This window comes from Penicillium concentricum (assembly GCF_028827145.1).
Source record: "Penicillium concentricum strain IBT 3081 chromosome Unknown utg000001l_segment0_segment0, whole genome shotgun sequence".
Lineage (NCBI taxonomy): Eukaryota > Fungi > Ascomycota > Eurotiomycetes > Eurotiales > Aspergillaceae > Penicillium > Penicillium concentricum.
Window position 1 is genome coordinate 2,161,189 of NW_026622754.1, and position 23,912 is coordinate 2,185,100.

The 23,912-nt window shown below is 48.3% G+C and overlaps 10 protein-coding genes across 10 annotated transcripts; 5 read left to right on the plus strand and 5 right to left on the minus strand.

Annotated features, from left to right (window-relative positions):
* Positions 1–312: 312 nt before the first annotated feature.
* N7517_000815 (origin recognition complex subunit 1) lies at positions 313–2,788 on the plus strand (the record flags this gene model as incomplete). The annotated part of the gene is made up of 3 exons (XM_056718545.1): positions 313–1,083; positions 1,141–1,271; positions 1,321–2,788. The coding sequence occupies 3 exons, from the start codon at positions 313–315 to the stop codon at positions 2,786–2,788; spliced, it is 2,370 nt and encodes a 789-aa protein (XP_056582680.1).
* Positions 2,789–3,205: 417 nt separating this feature from the next.
* Positions 3,206–4,564, minus strand: N7517_000816 (WD40 repeat domain-containing protein; the record flags this gene model as incomplete). Its single annotated transcript, XM_056718546.1, has 1 exon — positions 3,206–4,564. One exon carries the CDS (start codon positions 4,562–4,564, stop codon positions 3,206–3,208), a length of 1,359 nt encoding a protein of 452 aa, XP_056582681.1.
* A 968-nt stretch (positions 4,565–5,532) lies between these two features.
* N7517_000817 (ankyrin repeat domain-containing protein) lies at positions 5,533–6,608 on the plus strand (the record flags this gene model as incomplete). The annotated part of the gene is made up of 6 exons (XM_056718547.1): positions 5,533–5,584; positions 5,636–5,661; positions 5,754–5,882; positions 5,978–6,100; positions 6,159–6,488; positions 6,555–6,608. 6 exons carry the CDS (start codon positions 5,533–5,535, stop codon positions 6,606–6,608), a joined length of 714 nt encoding a protein of 237 aa, XP_056582682.1.
* Positions 6,609–7,025: 417 nt separating this feature from the next.
* Positions 7,026–10,255, plus strand: N7517_000818 (uncharacterized protein; the record flags this gene model as incomplete). The annotated part of the gene is made up of 8 exons (XM_056718548.1): positions 7,026–7,113; positions 7,163–7,285; positions 7,333–7,412; positions 7,485–7,803; positions 7,869–8,507; positions 8,568–8,873; positions 9,837–10,070; positions 10,140–10,255. The coding sequence occupies 8 exons, from the start codon at positions 7,026–7,028 to the stop codon at positions 10,253–10,255; spliced, it is 1,905 nt and encodes a 634-aa protein (XP_056582683.1).
* Positions 10,256–11,126: 871 nt separating this feature from the next.
* N7517_000819 (uncharacterized protein) lies at positions 11,127–11,972 on the plus strand (the record flags this gene model as incomplete). Its single annotated transcript, XM_056718549.1, has 1 exon — positions 11,127–11,972. The coding sequence occupies one exon, from the start codon at positions 11,127–11,129 to the stop codon at positions 11,970–11,972; it is 846 nt and encodes a 281-aa protein (XP_056582684.1).
* Positions 11,973–13,485: 1,513 nt separating this feature from the next.
* N7517_000820 (phosphatidylinositol-specific phospholipase C) lies at positions 13,486–14,631 on the minus strand (the record flags this gene model as incomplete). Its single annotated transcript, XM_056718550.1, has 1 exon — positions 13,486–14,631. One exon carries the CDS (start codon positions 14,629–14,631, stop codon positions 13,486–13,488), a length of 1,146 nt encoding a protein of 381 aa, XP_056582685.1.
* Positions 14,632–15,052: 421 nt separating this feature from the next.
* N7517_000821 (histidine phosphatase family protein) lies at positions 15,053–16,557 on the plus strand (the record flags this gene model as incomplete). Its single annotated transcript, XM_056718551.1, has 3 exons — positions 15,053–15,385; positions 15,442–16,340; positions 16,392–16,557. The coding sequence occupies 3 exons, from the start codon at positions 15,053–15,055 to the stop codon at positions 16,555–16,557; spliced, it is 1,398 nt and encodes a 465-aa protein (XP_056582686.1).
* A 571-nt stretch (positions 16,558–17,128) lies between these two features.
* N7517_000822 (MFS transporter) lies at positions 17,129–18,919 on the minus strand (the record flags this gene model as incomplete). The annotated part of the gene is made up of 2 exons (XM_056718552.1): positions 17,129–18,039; positions 18,103–18,919. 2 exons carry the CDS (start codon positions 18,917–18,919, stop codon positions 17,129–17,131), a joined length of 1,728 nt encoding a protein of 575 aa, XP_056582687.1.
* Positions 18,920–19,912: 993 nt separating this feature from the next.
* Positions 19,913–21,091, minus strand: N7517_000823 (lytic polysaccharide monooxygenase auxiliary activity family 9 protein; the record flags this gene model as incomplete). Its single annotated transcript, XM_056718553.1, has 1 exon — positions 19,913–21,091. The coding sequence occupies one exon, from the start codon at positions 21,089–21,091 to the stop codon at positions 19,913–19,915; it is 1,179 nt and encodes a 392-aa protein (XP_056582688.1).
* A 1,240-nt stretch (positions 21,092–22,331) lies between these two features.
* Positions 22,332–23,841, minus strand: N7517_000824 (fungal specific transcription factor domain-containing protein; the record flags this gene model as incomplete). Its single annotated transcript, XM_056718554.1, has 3 exons — positions 22,332–22,363; positions 22,426–23,709; positions 23,760–23,841. 3 exons carry the CDS (start codon positions 23,839–23,841, stop codon positions 22,332–22,334), a joined length of 1,398 nt encoding a protein of 465 aa, XP_056582689.1.
* Between the last annotated feature and the right edge of the window lie 71 nt (positions 23,842–23,912).

Sequence of the window (23,912 nt, forward strand, 5' to 3'; positions counted from 1 at the left end):
GTGATGCTGAGACGGAAAGGTGCTGATAGTTTGACAATGATACTACACTTTAGCAATGTCTTTGGAGCAAGATCTAAAGGAGATCTATGGATTGAATTTATGTATATAGAATCAGTTGAAAGCATTTCTCACATATTGTGGTGTACCTATACCTACCTTAGAATGTGCTATCTAACTATGAGGTTGATGGATTTGATTGGGCCAGACCTCCTTGCTGGACTAAGCCTAAAAGGGACGAAAGTGGATAACGCGTCGAGCGCGATTTCTCCTTCTCCGTTGATGTTCTGTCCGGTCACATCTCTCGCACCCCCAATGAGCGATAGCGATTCAGATTCTTCGCAGAGGCGCACTGCCCGCGAGCGCGCCCAGTGGATGACCAAGGGAGCTCTGGTCCGAGACGATTCCGATGATGAACTAGGCATCGAGGACCTTCCGTGGGAGTGGATTTACGATACAAATGAAGAGACTACACAGGAAACTGAGGCCAACGATGAAACCCCCGCGAAACGTAGCCGAAGACGATCTTCCCGTCCCGCCAGCCAAAAACGCAAAATCGTTGGCGCACAGATGGGTCAATTCCAATGCAAAGTGGGCGATGTGATTCTCTTGAAATCCCCCGAAGCTGGAAAGGACTGGGTTGGCATCATTACGGAATTCTTGGAAGAGGAGGACGAAGATGAAGAAGACGAGATTGTCAAGTCCGCCAATATTATGTGGTTCGCATCCCCCGACGAATTCATGGGCACGAGGAACAAGCGCCGGACGGACGCCTTAGCCAACGAGCAATACATCACCCTCGATTTCAACAGCAACCCCTTGACATCAATCAGCGGCAAAGGAGCGGTTATGTCTCAGAGCGCCTTCAGTGCCAAATACCCGAATGGCCCTCCAAAGAACAAGACCGAATTGGCGGAATACAACAAGTGCATTGTTTGTCGACGAGGTGTGAACCAGGTTCAAGGACGGTATACCGATGAGTTTGTCTGGGAGCAGGTGTACAATGAAGACAACATCCAATATCTGATCGATTGGGTCAAGGATGGCTTGAAGGCTTCCAGAAAACGCAAGGCTGCGGACGATGAAGTGAGTTGAACTACATGGTTTCAATTGCAAAAGCAGTGCTGACTTAGGCCCTCGCAGTATGTCGATACCAAAGAGACCAAAGAGCCCATTGCACCTACGACGCCGAGAAAAAGACAGCGACTAGCAGCAACGAATGCCACGCCGCAATCACAGCGCAAGAAGGCCCTGATGACTCCGACCCATAAACGGTAGGAAATGGCGAAAATGGTCATCATGAGACAAGACTAACAGTCTCAGGATCGTCGTGAAAAAGCCACTTGAGTTTACTCCTCTGGGTACCCGTGTCCTCTCACCAACGCATTTTGACTCTCCCTATCGTCAAGCTCGGAATTTGCTACACGTCTCCACTGTCCCAGACTCATTACCGTGCCGCAAGACCGAGTTCAACACTGTATACAACCATCTTAGCGCTGCGATCATGGAAGGCACAGGCGCTTGTATCTATATCTCCGGTACCCCAGGCACTGGAAAGACTGCCACGGTGCGCGAGGTGGTTGCGCAGCTTAACGGTGCCGTGCATGAAGAAGAAATGGACGATTTCATCTTTGTCGAGATTAACGGCATGAAAGTCACTGATCCGCATCAATCCTACTCCTTGCTATGGGAAGCCTTGAAGGGCGACCGAGTATCGCCTTCCCACGCATTGGATCTTCTCGAAAGAGAATTCTCAAATCCCTCCCCTCGTCGGGTCTCTTGTGTCGTGCTCATGGACGAATTGGATCAGCTTGTCACGAAGAATCAGTCTGTCATGTATAACTTCTTCAACTGGCCTGCTCTCCGTCACTCGCGCCTCATTGTCCTGGCTGTCGCAAACACCATGGATCTCCCCGAAAGAACCCTAAGCAACAAGATCTCCAGTCGTCTCGGTTTAACCCGTATCACATTCCCGGGATACCGTCACACGGATCTAATGGAAATCATCAGTACCCGTCTGGCCAGTGTACCGGGTAATATCGTTGATCCAGACGCCGTCCAATTCGCAAGTCGCAAAGTAGCCGCCGTCAGCGGTGATGCTCGACGAGCTTTGGACATCTGCCGTCGAGCCGTTGAAATCGCCGAGCAAGCAGCCGACGAGGCTGCTGCCGCAGATGAGGCCAAAGACGAGACAGAATCATTACCTCCCACGCCCAGCAAAACTCCTGCCCGACGCAACAAGGCTATCACAGCCAAAGCAGCCGGAGAATCGGCCGTCGCTAAACCTCCTACGAAAGGCCAACCGGGCCGCGTCACTATCGCCACTATTAAGCAAGCCATTCACGAAGCTACATCAACTCCCCTCCAACAATCCTTGCGCTGCCTCCCACTATCGGGAAAGCTCTTCCTCGCCGCCCTACTAGCCCGCGTCCATCGGACAGGCGTTTCAGAATCTACATTCGGCGACGTCCTCGACGAAGCCCGCCGCATCGCCGATGCAGCCGTGGCCGTTGCTGGAGCCGCTGGCGCCGGCGTCAAAGATTTCCTGCTAGGTGGAGGCCCCAGTGCTCGCGTGCGCAGTCTGGGTCATGCGGCCATGTTGCTCATGAACTCGGGTGTTCTGGCGCTGGAGCAAGGCTCTGGTTCTAAAAGCGTGCTCGGCGGTACTACGATCCCCACTCGTGGCGACCGCAGTAGCAAAGTTCGGCTTAGGGTTGCGGCGGAAGATGTCAGGTCCGCTTTCAGGGAGGATGCTGAGGCTAAGGGCTTTGGTTTGGGTATTGAGCAGTAATGGTGAGGGTTTATTTGGTGTTTTAATACGAGACGCATTAGATGGAGTTAGTGTAATATCGCACAATAGTTTGCATATGATACCCTTTCAGTCCAGCTGTGTTTTGCGCTTTACATATATCGTAGTGGCTACTTGTACGTTTTGTCCATCTGGTCGATTGCCAAGGGTATCATTTGGCTCAATTGGGGTTTGTATCATACAGAACGTCAAGACTCTTGTTTCGGAGACATGGAACGAACCTTTCCAAGGAAACATTTCCTGATACATGTTTGAATATTTTAAAATCAAGGGCCTTCCACAGACCGCGCTTAACTCCACATAGTGCCACAAAGAACTTGATGGCAAGAAAGAAAATGAATACAGGGTATTGAGAAATTGGAATAGAGGGTACGAATGCCAGTAATGCTGGTCATCCCTCTAGAACCGCTGTCTACCGAGAGTCGGGGCCCAAGTCAGAGGGTGAGTCTCGGGGGTAGCCTCTTCATCCTGCTTCCAGATCTTGATGGTCTTATCGGCTTCACCTGTGATAAGACGCAAACCAGTGCGATCAAAGGTAGAAGCCATGATACCGGCTTCGGCTTCAAGAGAACCGGGCTGTGCGGTAGTCTCCATAGATTGGAAGCGGTGACCAGTCTTCCAATCCCAGAAGGACATGGAACCGTTGTCACCGCCGGAGAAGAGAACGTTCTCGTCGTTGACGGCGAGAGAGTTGATGACAGAGTTCTGACCGTCGAAGTTTTGCATGAAATCACCCTTGGGGCACATCCACTGCTTGATACTGCCGGTACTGGCACTGGCAAATGTAAACTCGGTGGGATGGATGGCGATGTTGCGAACACCCTTCTTGTGGTGTGTCAGAACGCCCATGCTTTTTCCAGCGGCCAAATCCCACAATCGGACTGTGGAGTCCAGCGAACCGGAGATAATCTGAGGGTCGGCGTCTTGGCACTTGATGTCGGCGACAGTGCCCTTGTGTCCACCGAGAACGTGTACGTTGCTTCGCGTCCGCATATCCCAGACTCGGCACACGCCGTCACGACCACCGGTGACTAACAGATCGAGACGAGGGTGAAGAGCGAGAGTGTACACACCGCTGAGATGGCCGTGGTAGTGTCGAATAACCTTGTTGGTCTCCAAATCCCAACACTTGACCATCTTATCCTCACCGCACGAGAAAAGGTACGGATGCCGGGGTGACACTGCTAAGCCACGGACGGTGGAGATATGACCGGTGAGAGTGAGCCGCAATGCGCCTGTCGCCAGATTCCAAATCTTGATTGTCCGATCTCCTGCTCCACTAGCAAACCACTGGTTGTTGGGTTCCACTGCCAACGCCCGCACCCATCCCAGGTGTCCTGAAATAACGCGCATAAGCTTCCAAGGCGCGTGCCACTCGGGCCGCTGTTGCTTGGTGGCTGACGGTCTCTGGATCAAACTCGTAGGCTGTTCCCCAGCAGGAGCTGCTCCCGCCCCAGCTCCGGTGCCCGATGGCCGCCTCACAAGTGACATGGATGCGCCACTACCGTCTGCGGGTGTCTGCGCCTGGATCTTCGGCCGTTTTGTCCGGCCGGCTGAAGCCTTCGCCTGTTTCTCTGCGAGAGCTCGTGGTAGCTCGGTGATATCTTCGTACTCTGCCTTCCGTCGGTAGGAAACGCCGATTGAGCCATCTGTAAGAGTTGAAGGTGTGACCATCAGATAATCGGTACCGAAGAGTTCGGCGGTCCGCTTTGCGGACATGCGCACGGCCTCATCGACAGGTTGGGGTGTGTATTCCATTATGTATGCGCAAGGAAGTGGTGTGGGGAGGGTGAGATGAGTTGGTGTGCTTTGAAGGACAGGAGCTCCAAATAATCACGATCCGATGGTGCGCGCGATGAAAAAAGCCTGCGGCAGGTTCGTGAGTGCAATCGAGTCCGGAGGTTCAATCTAGGCGCCAATTTTGGAAGGGCTATTAGCTGAAGACCGATGCTGCGTCCCTAGCAGCTGCAAGACAAGATATGGTTGAAGATGGTACACCGGATGTCCATGAATCTTTGGATCGAAGTTGCAGCGGGTGTTCGTGCCTGAGGCGCCATAATTGACCAACATTATACCCGGCCCAAAAAGGGCGGTGAGGTTGAAGGGCGGTGGGCGGTGCGTGGTAGTATACCTCTAACTATTCCGGTGATCAGTTAGCTACATATGTACATTGTAGGCTTTTTATCAGAAAATCTTTGGATTCCTATGTATCTTTCTTCCTTTATCAGCTGACCTATTTTGAGATCTACGATGTACCCGTGGACATACTCCTCATTGATAGGAGTATACATACGGAGTAGTGTAAGAGGTATTATTTCTAAGACATAAGCTGCCTAAAAGAGAACCTCCACTTCGTGTAAATAGGTGGGAACGGCAGATCCCATTCTATTCAAATGATAATTCTCATAATATTTGAATGATATCCGTGCCCAACTTCACTATACCATATGTACCTTTTATATGCGGATCCAATACAAAAGGTACAAAGGCAAGGACTTGCTAAATTCCATAGCTCACGTGGAATCACAAAATATGAGAATAATTGCAGATTTCCGGTGTATTCTATGTACCGTGTCTCTCAATTTCCATCCGACATAAATTTATTGAGCTCAATTGTAGCAGTCCTCGCTGGGAGCAGGTGGCCCGGGGCTCAATATTGCTGACTCAGCTGCTCTGGCTTATCGCAGCTCTTATCGCAATATCACTCTTCATCCTCCAAAGTCGTCATGGATTCCGATCAGAAGTTCGCCCTACACGAGGCTGCCCGGGAAGGAAGAAGTGAGCTTGACCATTCTTTGTATAGTACTATACACTAATACATCTCCTTAGATCAGGTTGTTGAGTCGTTGCTCAATGTGAGTTGTGCTCCACCTGGGGCCGAGGCTGCCCCGCAAGATTAAGCTGGCACTGGTACTGGTCTCAAGAACAAGGCTAATTATTGAAACAGGTTAACCCAAAATCTGCATTCGTGAAAGATGATGATGAGCGTCTTCCTATTCACTGGGCTGTGGCCTACAACCGATTCCCAGTCGTGGAATTGCTAGTCGCTATGAAGGATTTCGACCCAGATGTAGAAGTGAGTATCCTTGTCATATTTCGAAGAGAATTCTCCTCGTTTTTTTTTTCAATATTGGCTGGCAATTATCATATAACTCTGCTAACACATCATAGGATGGATCCGGTTGGACGCCTCTTATGATTGCAGCTAGCCTAAAAGATGCCGCAGGCGATGCAACGATCGACCTATTACTGCGAAAAGGAGCCGACGTTTCTATCAAAAGCAACACCGGACAGGTCAGCTTTCCGAGACTTTGAATTGGCTATTGGGGTACATGGACTTACTATCTAGTAGAATGCGCTGCACTTCGCAAGTTCCAAGGCCAATCTCTCCACCGTCCGCACCTTGCTTGCCAATAAATGTAGCGCCAGAGTCAAAGATAAACGTGGCCAGCTGCCTCTTCACAGAGCAGCCGCAGTGGGATCTGTGCCTATCTTGAAGGCCCTCTTGGAAGAGGGTAAGAGTCCTGTCAACGCAACGGACGGGGATGGATTCACAGCGCTTCACCACGCTATCTCCGAGGGACATGGACCTGCCGCGATCTTATTGTTGAAATCTGGAGCAGAAGCGGAAAAGAGAGACAGTGACGGTAGACTGGCGATTGAGCTAGTCCCAGACGACAAGGTAAGCCCCTCACCTGAATTAAGGATCCATTTAGATCAGAATGGCTGATTCCTCGTGTTTATCCAGGTCAAGCAATACATCTTACAGACAGCAGAGAGAGAAGGAATTGAACTCCCTTGATTATTTTAGTATCTAGAGGAGATTATCAAACTTCAGGTTAATCGTCGGAATACTGTATATGCCTCGGTACTTCAACTTCCCCGCATTTCAAATATCCAAAATTGTATGATCTTGACTTATTCCTTGTAGTAGATCAATCCTTACACGAGTAAATCTTCCAAATATGCCAGGTAATTTTAACATTCCTGTCAAAATGATCAGCGTGGACAGTAGCCGCCCGGCTTACAGATCCTGCATGCTATGTGACATGAGCTGCATAAAGAACGATGTGCAAGGATTAAGGATAATGGGCCTCGGTCACCCAGGTGACTGACAAATCTGTACTTACTTAAGAAGTTTGCGGGGAAGCTTTGGGTTATATTCCGGCCTGTCACCCATAATTTGTCAACCCTCGAATAGTGCATAGTCAACCTCAGAATGTCGACAACAAGTAACACACGTCTCCCTGTGGGAAACAAAGACTTTACCAATGCTACTGTTGTCATTATTGGCGCTGGCATATCAGGTATGTTGAGTCCTCCAAGGCAAATAAATCCAACTAACCCTTCCTCAAGGAATGTGCATGGCGATTGATTTGATCAAACGGAATAAAACTCACAATTTCGTTATCCTCGAGAGAAGTAGCAGCGTAGGTGGAACTTGGAATGACAACAAGTATCCCGGCTGCTGTTGTGATGGTAAGAAATATTCTACATACCCAGTGACAGCAGCTGATGAAGTCTAGTCTGGAGCTCGCTCTATAGCTATTCCTTTGAACAGAATCCCAATTGGTCGAGAGAATATCCTGGACAAGAAGAAATACATGTTAGTAATATGTGTGGCCCTCGGCATGTCTTGCGATATACGAGCCATTGCTGATTATTATGCATCGACTAGGCATATCTCGTTGGCGTTGCAGAGAAATATGGACTCTACAAGCACATTCGATTCAACTCCACGGTGGCGGAGGCCCGATGGAATGACGTCGAGTCTAAGTGGAAGACAAGCGTCGTGGTATCAGGGCAGAAAGACAGCGAGTTCGCAAACTCCTACGTTTTGAATTCCGATTTTCTTGTCTCTGCTGTCGGGCAACTCAATCTACCCCGAACACCCGAAATCCCAGGTATAGAGGATTTTCAAGGGAAGATGATGCACTCTGCTCGATGGGATTGGAGTTACGATATGACAGGAAAGCGAATCGCAATCATTGGCAACGGTGCGTATTTTGGGGGAAATAAAGAAAAGTCGGCCTATGGGATACAATTCTAACTCATTCTATAGGAGCAACCGCCGCTCAGATTGCCCCTGAAGTTGCTCGAGTTGCTTCTCACCTTACTATCTACCAGCGGACTCCAAACTGGATCACTCCTCGCCTAGATCAACCAGTATCTGCCCTTCAAAGGGCCCTATTCAAATGGGTTCCACCGCTTCACTGGCGCAAGCGTGCGCTTCAAATGGAATTCCGTGAAGCCTTTTATGCAGCTGTTGCAGATAAAGATTCGGCGCTTTCCCATTTCATTCGGACCTCATGTACCGATGCGATGAGATCCCAACTGCCTGATCGGCCAGAGCTATGGGATACACTGACACCCACTTATGCGCCGGGATGCAAGAGAATCATCATTACAGATGATTACTACCCCACTCTTGCCCGTGAAAACGTCCAGTTGGAGACACGCGGCATCACAGGTATCACGGAATCTGGTATCGAAGTCGACGAAGAAGATGAACAAGAATACGACCTTATCGTTCTTGCTACTGGCTTTAGAACTGTGGAGTTTATGCATCCCATCCGAATTTACGGCTCAAATGGTCGGTCCTTGGAGGATATCTGGAAAAATGGAGCAATGGCGTTTAACGGTGTTACCGTTGAGGACTTGCCCAACTTTGGCATGTTCTATGGTCCCAACACCAATCTCGGTGAGATATACCCCGTCTCTAAAGAACATCATGGTTTCAATCATTCTAACTCATCAAAAGGACACAACTCCATCATCCTTATGATCGAAGCACAGTCGCGATATCTGAACACCCTAGTTGGGGAAGTGATGCGAGCCCGGCAACAAGGAAAGACGCTGGCTCTTAAGCCAGAACTGGGTGCGTTGAAAAGCTACAACGATAGGATCCAGGAAATTCTACGGAATACGAGCTTCGCGGACCCAAATTGCAACAGTTGGTATAAGAGAGATGACGGGGTTATCACGAATAATTGGTGTGGAACTGTGGTTGACTATCAACGTGAACTCTCAAATGTGCAGTGGCAGGACTATATTGCCGAGGGAACTGGTAAAGACCGTGTCGTAAGCAAAGCTGCTACAAAAGTGAATCATGCTCGGGAGGAGATATTGTTAAGTAATTTCTCTTTGCTTGCTGGGGCTATCAGTGTGTTGTCGGTGACGGGTTATTTTGTAGCTCAGTCGAGGCGGCTTAAGGCACGCTGAGACGACTTTGAGATGTTGTCAACAAACACATCATCGCCAGTTATATTGTTTCTTTACTAATGTAGTGGTACGGTGTGCGGTTCCCCAAGCCTCAGACCGGGTGATGGCTCTATAGGGACAGTTTGTTACTTTGCTTTAGACATATAGCTCAAACCTACGCGCCTTCGACCGTAAAGGTATTCGGTGTCTACGGAGATGACTAGTACAATGAAAGAGAATGTTGTTAAACAACCCCCCCCCCCCCCCCCCCCATGTATTCCGTGGGACCTGTCAAATGGTTACGAACCCACAAGGCTCAGCCAACGACCTTTTCAAAGAACATCCACAAGAACTCCTGATTTGATGTGGGCGCGGACCTACACATGGACCTCAACAACTTGATAATATTGATATCCACGTTATGTGTAAGTAAGGCACGACCCTCTGCGCGATCTCAGGTGGGCTACGGCGAGATGGGGGTCGAGGGCTGAGAAGAAGAGAAGAGAAGAAGAAGGATGGGGGGGGGGGGGTTTTTATATCCTCAACCGTACCTTCCTAATGTGAGCTGCCTTGCACCTTCCCTTGTCGCATGTCACCTACCCAGCCAGCTCATATAGAGATATCTAGAAGGTCATGTACACTTCAAGTGAAGGGCAATGTTGACGGCACCAATCCATACACAGAGAACTCGGTTGTTCTTAGGCCTCATCTCCCCTCGGCCCCCGGCCCTCGATTTTATTTCACCTTTAAGCACCCTCGATTGCCCGTGTCAACTCTTATTCAATTGAATGTCATACCGTTTATTCACAAAGGACCTACACAACATCAGATACGCGCTTCCGTCACCATGTGATCGCACTGGTCAGTTTATTGGGCACAGGGTTCTCCTTCGCCTCCAAGTTCAATCCAATTACCCGACTTACCAAGGGTGAAACCATCTATGCCGGTGCCGTTTGCACCATCGAGTGGAATGTGTCAACCCACGGCCACTCGGGCCCGATCAATATTGAACTGAAAGGCATCGAAAGCCCCCATATCACAGGATATGTGGCAACGATCAGCAGTGAGTACAATATAACACTCACTCACTTCATCTAGCGTTGTGGCTACGACTAAACGAATATCTTCATAGCCGACACTAAGAGCAGCGACGGCAAATCCCAGTGGAATGCTAGCAGCACTCTTCCGAGCAGTGACGGTTACTACATTAGGATTAGCTCTGTCAACGATATTGCCATCTACAATTAATCACCGAACTTCAATATCAAGGTCTCAAATGAGTCAACAGACGCGACTAGCTCTTCCAAAGCGTCAACGGCAACGAATTCCGCCACTATTTCTCCTACGGCGTCTACTATCATTACTTCCACGGGCTCGACCGGTACATATGCTCAGAGCGCAGTTACAGCTACCTCGACATCAAGTGGAGCCAGTAGCGTGGTGACTCCTATTTTTGCTGCTTCATTTTTATTGGTCGATGTTGCAGCCGCTGGTATGTTGGCGTTTTAAGCCAGAAGTGAGGGTATCTGATCAAAGGAGTCGGGCGGAATGTAACAGGTTCTTCTATATTCTAGTACCCCTAGAAGATTGTTCTTAATTCTTTCCCTATATTACAATGGACGTACTTGATCACTTGCCTTGCGATCAGAAACCTTTGACATAGGTGCTTTGAATTACGTCTAGGCAACACCGTTGTCCTGAGAGATGTTTGACAAGGTCAACAAAGAAACTTTATAAAGCAAGAAACAGGTAAAATTTCCTCCGTCGGCTCGAATGAACCTAACAACAAAGTGTGGAAAGGGGGAAAGTGTATCCAGGATATCACCGTTTCTTGGTTGAATTTGCCAAGGAATGTAGGGCTGCATGTTTGAGGGCCCAGCCTTTCTTGATAATGTCATAGAAGAGACACTTCTGTTCTGTGCATATAAACAGATGATGCGCCCCTTGCAAGACTTGGATGAATCCCCGTTTGCCAGGACCAGTTAACGACGTCATATATCAAGATCTCAATGCTTCTCTGACAACCAACATTCCTTGTCGATCATCATTGTCATACTCTGACCTACCCTGGAGATTCTCTTATCCACCAAGTTAGACCTTTGTGTCAAGAATCAGCAACATGGCCTCTTCAACGCCATTAACGAAGCGATACCTCTCCGAGCAAGGGCCCCCGGAAGATGAGCCGTTAAGCTCGCCCGCCAAAAGGCGCCGGTTTTACTTCGCTGATAGAATTTCCATTGAGACAACTGTCGCACCCGAAGGCTCCAGAAATTCCACACCACGAACAATTACCAAACCAGAGACCTCGGTTGAACGCGCCTTCAGCTTAAGAAGGGCACACGGGCAAGATAAATTACCAATAAGATGCGACTGCCCACCACTGCGCGGCCGATCCGACTATCGCATCTGGCGTCGCGAAATGAAGCTTATTCTGAGCGAAAATCTGGTTTGGGATTTGGTTGAGGGCAAAATCGGTCAACTTCCTCGATCCCATTACCTGGGAAGCCAATTAGACAGTCTGAACGAGGCGGCGAGGGAAATCATTATTACAAACCTATCTCCTACTACCAGGCCGATGGTTCGCAACATTCGACATGCACAGAAGATGTGGGAGAAGCTGGAAAAACACTGCAAACCTTCTGATTGGAGCTTGGTGCGGTCTGGCTGGCTTGAGTTGCAGAATATCAAATACAGCCAATGTCGTGATATCTGGGATTATGTGTTCAAGGTGGATGATGCATGGAGATGCATCTGTCTTGATCAGGAGGACATTCTTGAAAAACATGAATTCGCTCGTTGTGCGAGTCTCGTGTGCTCTTTGGATACACCTAAGTGGGAAACTTGGAAGATGGGTTTTCTTGCTGGTCGCAATATCAATAAACCGAACTTTGCAAGTCTGGTGGAGAGCTTGACTTCAGCCGAGGACAAGGGTATCGTCTCTGATTTGATTGGAATTGCGATCTGACCCGAAGCTGTGCAAATCGTCGCCTAGTGGTACAAGATGTTGTGTCTTTCGTTTTGTTTTATAACGTTACCTGGGGTAGATATAGATCATCTAAAGCAAATCAATTATGCTTTTTTCGGTGCACTCACAAAACGTATTGTCAATGGATGTATGAGAAACAACCAAATCGTGTTGACACTGGCGAAAATGGAGGTAGGCCCGGATGGAATTGATCTTATCTGATCGATCAGCACTCCCCAAGGTTGGTGTGGATATTTGCAATGGGAAAAGGGACTGTCCAGGTGTGTCTAATCCAAAGCCCAATAAATAAATGAATATTGGAAGAGTCGCCTGGGTAATGTCATGCTAAATCCCATGTTACATGGTCTTCACCACCACTCCTGCCTTGTCTATACCTAGGTAATTCTTAGGTTTACGGCAGTTTCCTTGAGAGTTCCTAACTTTTCTTTTCCCTATGTCAGTCCCACCTCTGCCACTCTCCTTTCCAACCTTCTCTCGGACTATCTCTCAATTATATCTACAGTGAAAACTAGTGGGTTCAATGGCATACCCTCTATAGCATATCTAGGCAATCCGCTAATCATAGTGACTGAAACAATTCCTCTTCCTCGACGTGTCAAAATACCCTCCAGTATAGGCCACCCGACTGCCTCCAACACCCCATATGTCGATAAAGGGAAGCGTTCCGCGTGATCTCAACGTCGAGGATATTCAAACATGTTATGAGCAAGGTTGGCTCCATACAGAAGCATTTGACTCCTACACGGTAAACATTATTTGCGTACTACCCACAAAGATACATGCAAAGTCAGTCCCATCTCCTTTCATCTTTCTTCCGAGTTCCCTTTGACTAAAATATAAAACAGCTTTGTCGAACATGAACTCGCACCGCTTGTTCTGACATATCGAGAATCGAGTACACCTCATCACCCTATCATAGCGGCCTCTGCTATGTCTGCTCCAGCAGACAGATGTCACACCCGGAATCAAGAAGGCCACGGGACCTCAAGCTTGGATGATCCAGGACATGTCTCTTGGCTCTCGCCCCACGAAACTTCATACCTCGGTATCCTTCCAAAGGACCGTGATGGTCAGGAGGATCAATGGCGCATACCAACAAAGGAAAAGTCAAGGCACAAGTGGCGATAGCCCAAGCAAGAAGGCTGTGTCCTGTTGTTTTGTTGAATTGAACCACGCGGAAGGTATACAACTACACGTCGATCAAGAAAAGGTTGAACAAAGCTAGATTTCTTTTGGAAACATCAATGGCAGTCTATACCGGTGGAAGTTGATCTGAGGAGACAGGGACCTGGGCTTAACTACTCAAAGAGACTATATGGGCTCTGATAAACGACGGCTCTACAACTGTCCTGTACGCAGGTCGAGCAGAAAGCAAATTCGATTCGGTTTGGAAATTGCACGGAGGTATACCCCGAGACCCTGTTTGTATTTATTCCAAGACTAGCTTAATAATTGACTATTCTCCTGCCAATATCTCTCTAATTTTCGTATTTCACAAATCTAAAAAGGTATCGATCAGGTTGGAGGGCTGCTCAAAGAAATCAAACATCACGATCCCCACTCGCTTGCCTTTCTGTCTTTTCAAGAAGGCCACTATCTGCTGGTTAACCCCACCATCCGGTGTATAGCCAGTACCATTTCCCAGTGCCATGATCCGAGGCCAATCGGGAGGATCATTTGCTATGTTGTTACTAGACGCCCAGGTCCAGAAGAGACTGTCCGGGTGGCGGCTAGTAGCTTTGCGAATGTTTTTCACTGTAGCATTGTATTTCCACCTGATGTTCTCGGTCGCACTCGACCCTGTCGGTGTGAGTGGCTGGTAGTAGTCTTCTATGTAGGCGGTCAGGCTCTTGGCCTTGTTGTATACCAGGGTGATATCTGCGCCGTTATCGGTCCAGAGACTGGGCGAGAAGTGCAGGCCGGGAAGTGCAGCTGTGTAAGAATCCGGAAGTTGGTCTAGGTCAAAACGGCGCATGAGAGTTATTTTGCCACGCGAGTCACCCAGGGTGCCTAATTCGTTTTTTGTTTGCATGAAATAATGGCGCGCGGCGGGGGAGGTGAGAATATTGTAGAGCTGCAGCTGCACGGCCGCGCTGTTAGAGGCGTACCGGCCCGTCGAGCCTTGGTACTGGAATGAAAGAAAAATGGTCTCCGAGGGGTGATCATCCAGCCACTGATAAAATCCAAACAGTACATCATTGACTGTGGCTGTCTCTGAGAGCAGGGCCTGTGCATGGTAGAAGATGAGGGTAGAATTTGTCGGATCGAAAGCATATCGCAGATCAAATGCCCGGATTCCCATGTCAAGCATATCGATAAAAGATAACTCTTGACATCGCAATGCTTCTGGCACTGGAACATCGACCTGGTTGAGATCTGTGATGCCCCGCAGGGCATCTTGCGTCGCCTGGGTATAATTCCATGTGGCGCTGTCATGAGTGCCGGGGATATTCATATGAACGAGCAATGTTTCATCGGCATAGCTCTTCATCCATTGCGCTTTTCCCGTCGTGCTTTTTTTGTATGATCCAAATATTGGAGTGGCAGTGTCAAGTACTGTTTGAAGTGCGAAATCCGTCAGGGCGGCAGACGCCAGGGGAAGGGCCATGGCCATAACAACCGAAGCCTTCCACATCATTGTGGAAATATTGAGAGTGCAATCAAGTAATCAAATTCCCAAATTCAACTTGGGAACTATTGGAATATGTAGTATTATAGTACTTTCTGAAAGGAGTCAATATTCTGCAGGGGGTGTCGATGCTAACGATGCCAAGACCCACGCACCGGAAACTTCGGGGAATCATTGTCGATCTTTAGACCACATTCGTTGAGAACAGGAGAATAGTTGAAAACAGTTTAGCCCAAAAGTAGGGCTATAAAGCCATATGGCTGGTCAGGTTGGCTCGACACGTGCACCGATTGTTAGGTCGCGACTGGTGCGACTAAGGTGGAGCTTCATCTTGTTTCTCGTCTTGGGTATATTGGCAATTAGTTCGGAAATCTATATTTTCGAAAGTCTCCGACAAACCTGGTTTTTCTCACTCAAACCTATCGCCGTCATGCGCAGTCTCGTCTTACTTTCCGTGACAACCTCAGTGCTGGGTCAAATCCCGGGGAACTCCTTCTATCCCCCAGCACTGAATGATACATCATACATCAGTAACAGCTCAATTGGAACATATGGTGGTACCTATGAAGCCCCAATCAATGGACCGACCGGGGGAAGCCCCTATGGCACCTACGACTACTGTTCCATGCCGCATCCTCGTTCGGAAGAATACGAGCTGCCCGAAGCTCTGATCAACGGCTCAACTAAAGGAAAGCTTGTGTACCTGGAATATCTCCAGCGTCACCAGCGACGAACTCCTTACAACATTCTCCCAGGTGGGGAGGTAAGCAACTCTCAGATCAACTTCGACCCTCGGCCCATGTTGACCCCTTCCCCCAGAATCAAGCATATCACTGCGACAATGTGCGCCCGTATCTCTATGCAGGCCCCAACAGCGCGGACGATATCCAGCCCATGCCAATGTATGCACAGACATACCAAGACCCCACCAACCCCTTCACTCCCGGCGTGAACGGCACCTGTCAGTACCCCCAGATCACCATCGGAGGAGTCCAGGACGGGTATCAACACGGCAAGGACCTGTGGAGCGTCTACGGCAAAAAGCTTGGCTTGGTTCCCAAGAAGCCAAACAACCGTGTCTGGTTCCGCTCCAGCGAATCCGCTCTCACGCAGGCCTCGGCTGGTACGGTCCTGCGCGGCATGTGGCCTCACTACAAGGGAGCTCTACCCCTGCACCAGATGGTTTCGTCTGTTAATACTGTCAATGCGGGGTACTCTTGCCCTGCTGTCGGCTCTACTCTATCGAGTATGAAGTCTACCACGCAGTGGAAAGAGCATCTGGCTGTCACCGAGGAGTTGCGCTCGAAGCTTGGTGCTATGTTGGGCGCGACAGAGAGCTCGTGGCAGAGTACCTTTGACCACTTTGCGGACAATTTCCAGGGTCGTCTGTGTAACGGATATGATCTGCCCTGTAGTCTGTCAAATTCCTCGGCCTGTGTCACGATGCAGATGGCTGAGGAGGTCTTCCGTGCGGGTGATTGGGAGTGGAATTACTACTGGCGCTCGAACCCAGAGGTAGTCAAGTACATCCAGGTTGTCGAGGGCTTATTTATTGGCGAGATTATTTTGCGTCTGCAAGCTGTTCTAGACGGGAAGTCTTCCCTTGATTACAGTCACATCTTTATTCATGATGGCGATATTGGTCCTATTCTAGGTTCTTTGGGAATCGAGACACTTCGCTGGCCCGGCATGGCATCCAACATTGCTTTCGAAGTTTGGTAAGTCCCCCTATTTGTCTGGTATGCTGGGGTTCTCTAACTGTTTTTCAGGGAGACGAAAGATAAAAAGCATGGGAAGTCCTTCTACGCCCGGGTTTTGTATAGTGGCCATCCCATTCGAAGCATCCACGGTCTTCTTGACTGGGTCCCCCTCTCAAAGCTGATTGATATCATGAGCCCTTACGTCCCTGAGAATATCACTTCTCTCTGTGGTTAAACACAAGCTGGAGGTCTGAAATCTCAATTATCGTTTCAAAAGATCTTCCTAGAATAATCATTTCAAAGTTATCGGCACTCCCTCTTAATTCCAACCCACAGAAAAACAATCAAGACATAGTGCCGCTTATTCTTCGACGTAAATCAACCATATAATATGGGTAGAACTCCCACGTGCAAGCTAGGTAAGGTGCTAGTAGCACTAGCGTTTCGAGTGCCGTTTAGAAGGACTCTAGACTGTTACAGGCCAAGCACACACATAGGAATGACCCTTAATTGCTGAGCTTGAGAATCTTTTAATTCGAATCAAGTTTTGTGGTTTCCATAGAGCCCAGAAGCGAAACATGTGTCTATTTGTCCCCCCATCTCTTGAAGCAGTATATCGGAAGCCTACAATTATCAAAGGGACAAAGAGCTCTCAAAGTATTATATATTAATATCTTCGTTCATAATATGTACGCTGATCGCTAAATATAGCGCCAGTCTTTATCTAGTTGTCTTGCTCAACATATTCCCCATAACGCCATCAATCATAAATAGGCAACCAAAAGACGCACTCACCCCAACTCCTCCTAGGTAGCAAACTTGCTCAAAGCACGAAGTCTACTACCATAGAAGTAAAGCAACCAGATACCAATAATACCAATAACACTCAATCCACCAAGAAGACTGACACCACGAGCAACACCCAAGTTCCCAAATAACGGATGCGCAAACAGCACACTGCCACAAGCAAGTGCACTGCGGAAGAAGTCATTCGCAGCGAACAGACTAGCCGCGTACTTGGGGTATGTGAGGGGAATGTACATGAAGATGCACTGCATGACGATGAAAACCGTGACACCATAGATGGTGATGCCGATGGTAGGCGCAATCCAATGAATAGACGCACGAGCCGTCCAAGCAAAGACGAAAAGACCAATCATAGGACCAAAAGAGGCAGGTAGGGCGGGGATAAGAAGATCCTCATTTTGAGGGAAGCCGAAGCGGCGGATGCGAGGGTTCATCCAGAAGTAGATGTAGCTGGCGTAAATGGCGACTCCAAGAATGCATGCAACCAGCATACATAAAAAGACGAGACCGACCTGTCCGAGGTTCATGTTGTAATCGACTGGGTAGACCAAGGGGAAGACCTCAAAGAAGGAATAGTAGATGCCGTAGATTATGGCTGTATAGATCTGGACAAAGAGGACGGCTGGATCCTTGATGGTAATTTCCATGGGTTTGATTAGGGCGTCGATGGCAACGTCTGAGATTCGCATGTTGCGCTGGTCGATCTCGGATTGAGACTGGAAGCGAGTGGTATTGTGGATTTTGCGGAGACGGTCAGCGCGTCGGAGTAGGATTGTTGCGCTGCTGGTTTCCGGCAGGAACATGAACATCAGGATGAAAACCGGGGCGGAGGCCCAGATTGATTCGAAGAGGGACCAGCGCCAGCCTTTGATGGGGACGGCGAAGCCGCTGAGGAGAGGGCCGAGGGCGGCTGTATAGTCTTGTTAGTATATGGACAGATATTGGGTATAGATGAAGGGAGAGGGAAACTTACGTCCACAGTAGGCGGCAGAAACCCAAGCCATCATTGCATATGGCAGGGACATTAGGCTGTACAGGTCTCCGATGGAAGCACCTCCAGATGCAAGACAGGGCGAGCCAAAGAAGCCTTGCAGAAAGCGCAGCACCAGTAAGCCGGCGAAGTTGTTTACAACGGCTGTTGGGATGGAGATGATCACGAAGAGGAACATGGTGACGATGTAGACTGGATTGCGTCCAATCACGGGGATTTCACTCAGTGGAGAGAAGACCAATGGCCCGATTCCATATCCCAGAACATAAAGTGACAAACCCAAAGTAGCGACCAAGGTGCTCACACCGAACTCCTTCATGATACCCTCTGTTGAGGAGGTGTAGATTGCAGAAGTGGTATATACCACGAAGGTATATAAACAAATCAAAACAGTGATAAGAACGCGCTTGCGATTAGACCAGTTGTGTGGGTTCTCTGGGTCATCGGTATAGTACCAATCAACGAGGATGGAACCGTCTTTTGTTTTCTTGGGGGCAATGGCGATGGATTTGACTTTCTCAATTTCATGTTGTTCATCGGCCTCGAGACGAGCTTCGGTGAATTGCATGGATGCTTCAGTAGAGGCCCGGCTTAGTGGTTCACTGTATTCATCGCTTCGGATGGAGTCTTGTCGGGTGATGTTCTTTTCGTCGCTTCCATCTCCGCTCGAGTTCAACAATTGAAGCCATGTATCGGGAAGCTTGAAATTGGGCTTTTCTTCGGGATATTGGAAGTATTTATTGTTTGTCAGAAGACGAACAAGCTGCCCGAATGGGGCATCTCGAATGACAGATTCCATCTTGATAGGGTAGGAAGGATAAAAGCAAGAAAGACACCCTTAGGGTTGGGATAGCTGAATCGGATGGCTGAATTGGATGAGATACCATTAAATGAGAGGTAGAATAGACACACTATATACTTCCAAAGCTATACTACGTTTCTAATCCTTTCAATTCTGAAGTCCGTTAGGAATCAAAATCCCGAGCCTTAGGAATCAAAATGCATTCCAAAGGATTCGAGGGCATCTATGATCGATAATCAGATATTATAAATGGGAGGTTAGAGTCTGCACCAATCAGAAAGGTCAATAGGCGCCTCGCAGGATGGCGTATACGAGATCAATTCGAATATTCACCCGACCTCCGACCCTTAAATCCGTGCCAAGCTTATTAATCACCGGACCCACTATATAAAAAAATTGAATGTGACTTTCAAAGAGACAAAAAAGATCTGGACTTGCAGGGAATCGAACCCTGGACCACTCCCATGCTAAGGGAGTATTATACCACTAAACCACAAGCCCAGTTGATTGATAGTTCGAGGCCAAATAACATCTATAAACCAAAGACCTCTTATACTTCGCCACACGAAGGATATTTAGGCATACGGATTTTCTCAATATACATATAGCTAAAGAGAAACATACTAAAATATGATATAATACAGGTTTCAATCAATTGATCTAATACTAGTATTATTGTAGATCCCTAATGTGGAGGGATAATGATATTTCAAAAAGACCTACAGCTGATACAATGTAGAAATATATATACATTCTCTCTTTTAGTGTGCTTAATACTACTTACAAAATTTTATTTAAAATGGAATTTTGTATTATATACACATTCTCTACATAGGTATGCCCCCAGGCAAAAGAATACGCTAGTATGATAGGGATCACTACCCTAAATATCAGCATTGCCAGCCGAGTAGAGACACGAGTGCCACCTGACAGTATTTATACACAACACAACACGCCTATTATTTCCCTATGAAAGTTCCTTGAGCTAGTCTATGCCGTGGTGGTGGTGGTGGTAGTCACAGTGACCGTCACCGTGGGGGCACACCTGGTCATAGTGGGTGTGGGCACGTAGACGGCTTCGGTCTCGGTTACCATAAAGATGACATTGGCTTGTTGACTACGAAAGTCATTTGCGCCTGACGCTGTCACAGCAAAAGCGGTCTGACTGGGCAAGGTAGTCTCAATAGTCTCATCAACACCTACAGAGCTGCTGCTTTGAACAGGGATGCTGGTTTCTAAGGGCAGATCTGAGAGGGAAACATGATTGCCGTGACCATGATTGTGTCTGTGGATAGATCCTGTAAAAGAAGCGAGAGCAGTTGAGGACGGTGACATGGATGCGGGAGCCCTGGATAATGCAGAGCTGTAGACGACGGACGAGGAAGGATAGTCTGTCACGGCCAATGCAGACCAAGTTGTGGTGGGTGCAACCTTCACACCCTGAGCGGTGACATCCGCATTGCCGCCATGGGACCACACGCGGGGTCCTGGGATAGTGTAGTTTGTGATATAGTCGCGGTACATGTAAAAGAGAATTCCCTTCTCATAACCATCATATACGCCAGGAATCTTGACAGTGGGCCCAGGAATAGCCGTACTGTCACTCTCAACCTCAATCTGGGCACAGTTCAAGTAGAACTCAGCACCGCCAAATTCGCCAGCTCCGTGCAGCGCAATATGCTCGATGCGCACAAGGTACTGACCAGCGGGAGTTTCCTTGGGAAGGGTGAAGTCGAATTGGCTCTTGCCTGTCACGCCCCATTGAATCCCATCACTGCCAAAGGATGTGGGACCAAGCTCATAGATCTTGAACCAGTCGCCCGAGCCATCGTAGTTCTTTACGCTGCCAGGTGCCTTGGACAGGTAAACCTGTAAGGGACCAGGGTGCTCAATCTGAGTGCCAAAGTCGGTAGCGAATCCAATCGTATCACCAGCTTTGACCTTATAGACATCTGTTTTCTGGGCATAGGCATCCGAGCCCGTGTTGCAGCGGAAGTCATCACTGCCGTAGTTCCCCTTGAAAGGCATATAGTTCTGAGTATCCTCGCGCACATACTCGTAATACCCAGTTTCATTCCCATTCACGACGAGGGTAGGGAAGAAATAGTGTGCGGAGACGCTTGGGATGATAGTCGCCGCGAGGGTGAGAGCAAACTGAATGGACTTCATGACGGTTGAAATAGAAAAAATAATGTACAAGTTTCAAGTAAGAAAATAATAAAAGATAGTAATAATCCCAACCACCAGGATTGAGATTCAGGGAAATGAAAGTGAGAAGAAAATAATGGATAGAATGCCGAATAAAAGGACACTCACTATCCCACAGGAGTGCAGGTTCGGTATTTATTACGTTGGTGTCTTCATTTTCGGCAGAGGAGAAACATAGGAGAAATTTAGGGGAAATTACTGTATTCTGCTTAAAGTGGCAATGAGCTAGATAGATCAGTGGACTCAGCTTGCTTCACTTGAAAAACACATCAGATTTGGATCAATCTGAAACGATGGGACCTGATATATCCGTACTCTTGGCAGGTATCGAAGTGAAACACCTAATATTGACCAACCACCGCTGTCGGATATGGCCCTAGTTCACTAAGTGCAAAGTGCAAACTATGCACTCCGTATCTTCGTCTCAGTCGGGTTTTATAGAGGTTGCATGATACTACATGCACAGGCAAAGACATCTGTTTCATAAAGGCACTCCGCTGCTGACTTCTGCGGAGTTGATATAGGAAGCACTAAAGCGGAAAGGGAAATCCATGTCCCGCCCAAAATCCGGTGTATATGGATTATCTCATAGACAAGAGAATCCACATGTATGTTGCCTATGATGTGGCTAAGTATCTTTTGTATGGGAAATGTATACAAAAGATACCTAATTTATTTGTGTTTACGTGCACCAACACTGCTTGACACAGTTAACGTTACATTATGCTATATATTCCAACACTGGAAAGACTATCATCTGTTAGCACTCGAAATTCAAATAGACTGGAATCAAGTGATGCAGATCAGCTTATCATTTTTGTTTCGTTATGTCCGACCTCGGGGAGCTTGGCTGCTTAGCTCCGTCTTTATATCTCCTGCTTACCCCCGTCCACTTCCAAGGTTCAATATCTCCATGACTGAATTCCCTAGTCCATCTAAGTCGCGAGTCACAATTGAAAACAGGTGAACCGAAAGAAAAGGGTTGAATTAAAAAAGGAAGGACATTTATGTACAATTGCCAAAAAAAATAGATCGCTAGCCACTTCCAAACGCCAGGGCTCAAACACATGTAGGTATGCACTCCAAAATTCTGCCAACATCGACTTGTTGATACAGAAAGTTATAATATAACAAAGAAGATAATATATACAACCTGAACTCAAAAGCATGAATCATTGCACATGAGGCATAACAGGTCTCCCTAGTAAGGAATGAAATCGAACTGCATTCGTTCTATACATGAGATGTTAGCACGGAAACACAACGATTTTAAGAAAAAAAAAAAAAAACCTTACCGAGGAAATGGCTCCAGTCTTCTCCCTCGCTGAGTTGGTTAGACCAATACTGCTCAAGGAATCTCAATGACTGCAGAACGTTCGGAACACGAATAGTGTCATGCAAGGATGACAGTAGTTGCCGGACTGTATCTCGATCTTGACTGCGCGCCTCGCAGCCCGCAATAAAGATTGGTGTAGTTAACATCACCCAAGGCGAGAGACCTGACGATGGTCCAATCTGCGCCGTGCACTCCAGAATACGCTGGACCGACTGCTGTACCTCTGGTGACGTAGTTGGTGTTTTCCGAAGTCGTCGGTGAATCTGGATGAGCGCACTGTGTTGGAATGCCTCATTGCATAGTAGGAGCTGCTGCGCAGTCTCCGCAGATAAGCCTTCTGCGGCCCTAGGATAAAACGAGGGCTGCGAGTTCGAGTCACGATTCATGAGCTGTCGAATTGCGAACTCCAAGGACGCGGCATCATCCTCGACACTGCCGTCAATTTCTCCTGCAACAAAGCCCTGAGTAGCCTTCTCGGCTTCATGGCTTCGCCAGGCGGCAGCACCGATCTGCCTAAAGACAGCCGCAAGGTCTACACTGAAACCCCAATAGTCATCTAAGTAATCAGGAGATCCGCCTAACCCCATCAAATCAGAGGAGGCGAAGTCCGAGATATCTCCAATGGGTGGACCATTGCCCGTCAGTGCTGTAAGCGACACGATCGACCAGTACCAGCGATCCAAATACTGCCGGAACCCGCTTGTAGACCGCAGGGAATCATCGCCAGCGGCGTCAGATGCCCTCATTAATGCCCTCGCCCCGTCAATATGTGCTCTCCACGAGTTCGGATTGATCGCCCCAGAATGAATCTCAGCTAGGCAAAGCGTCCGAGCTGTCGCTACCAGCGCCTCCGGGTCCTTGGACGAGGGATTCTGCAACTCTGTTCGGAAATGTTCAAGACTGAGAGCCATTAGCCGGGCAATATCCGGTGCTGATTTTACGCTCTCTGACTGGTTGTGTAGGGCTTGGATATGGATCGCCGATAGGGCGGTTGTAGCGTAGAGTAAGGAGGGAGTCTGAAGAGCCATTGGGATCAGCATGCGACATATGTCTTGCTGCATCCCCGAATGGCACGCTGTGATTTGAGAGGCATCGTTGATAAAATGGTGCAACAAAGCCTTTTGACTAGACGATAAGGACGAGAAAGGATCGACGGGTTGCGACAGAGTGAGATCTAATTCGGTTCTGGCGGCTGGCTGCGCCGTCTTCTTCGTGGTGTAGATAAACTCTCCTGGTGAATATTCTGCGATGGTCAGAACTATGTGCAAGGTTCCTTTAGTATAAAGTACATACCGAGTCTATGCATGCCTCCTGTGCCGACGCAAGCACCGAACCGGGATCGCGAGAATGCCCGTCCACCCCACTGCAACTGCATTGCATATTGGCATTGCTCGCCTGCAGTCTGGCAGCGCCCGCAGTTCGGTCTCTGCTCATCACATTTTTGTC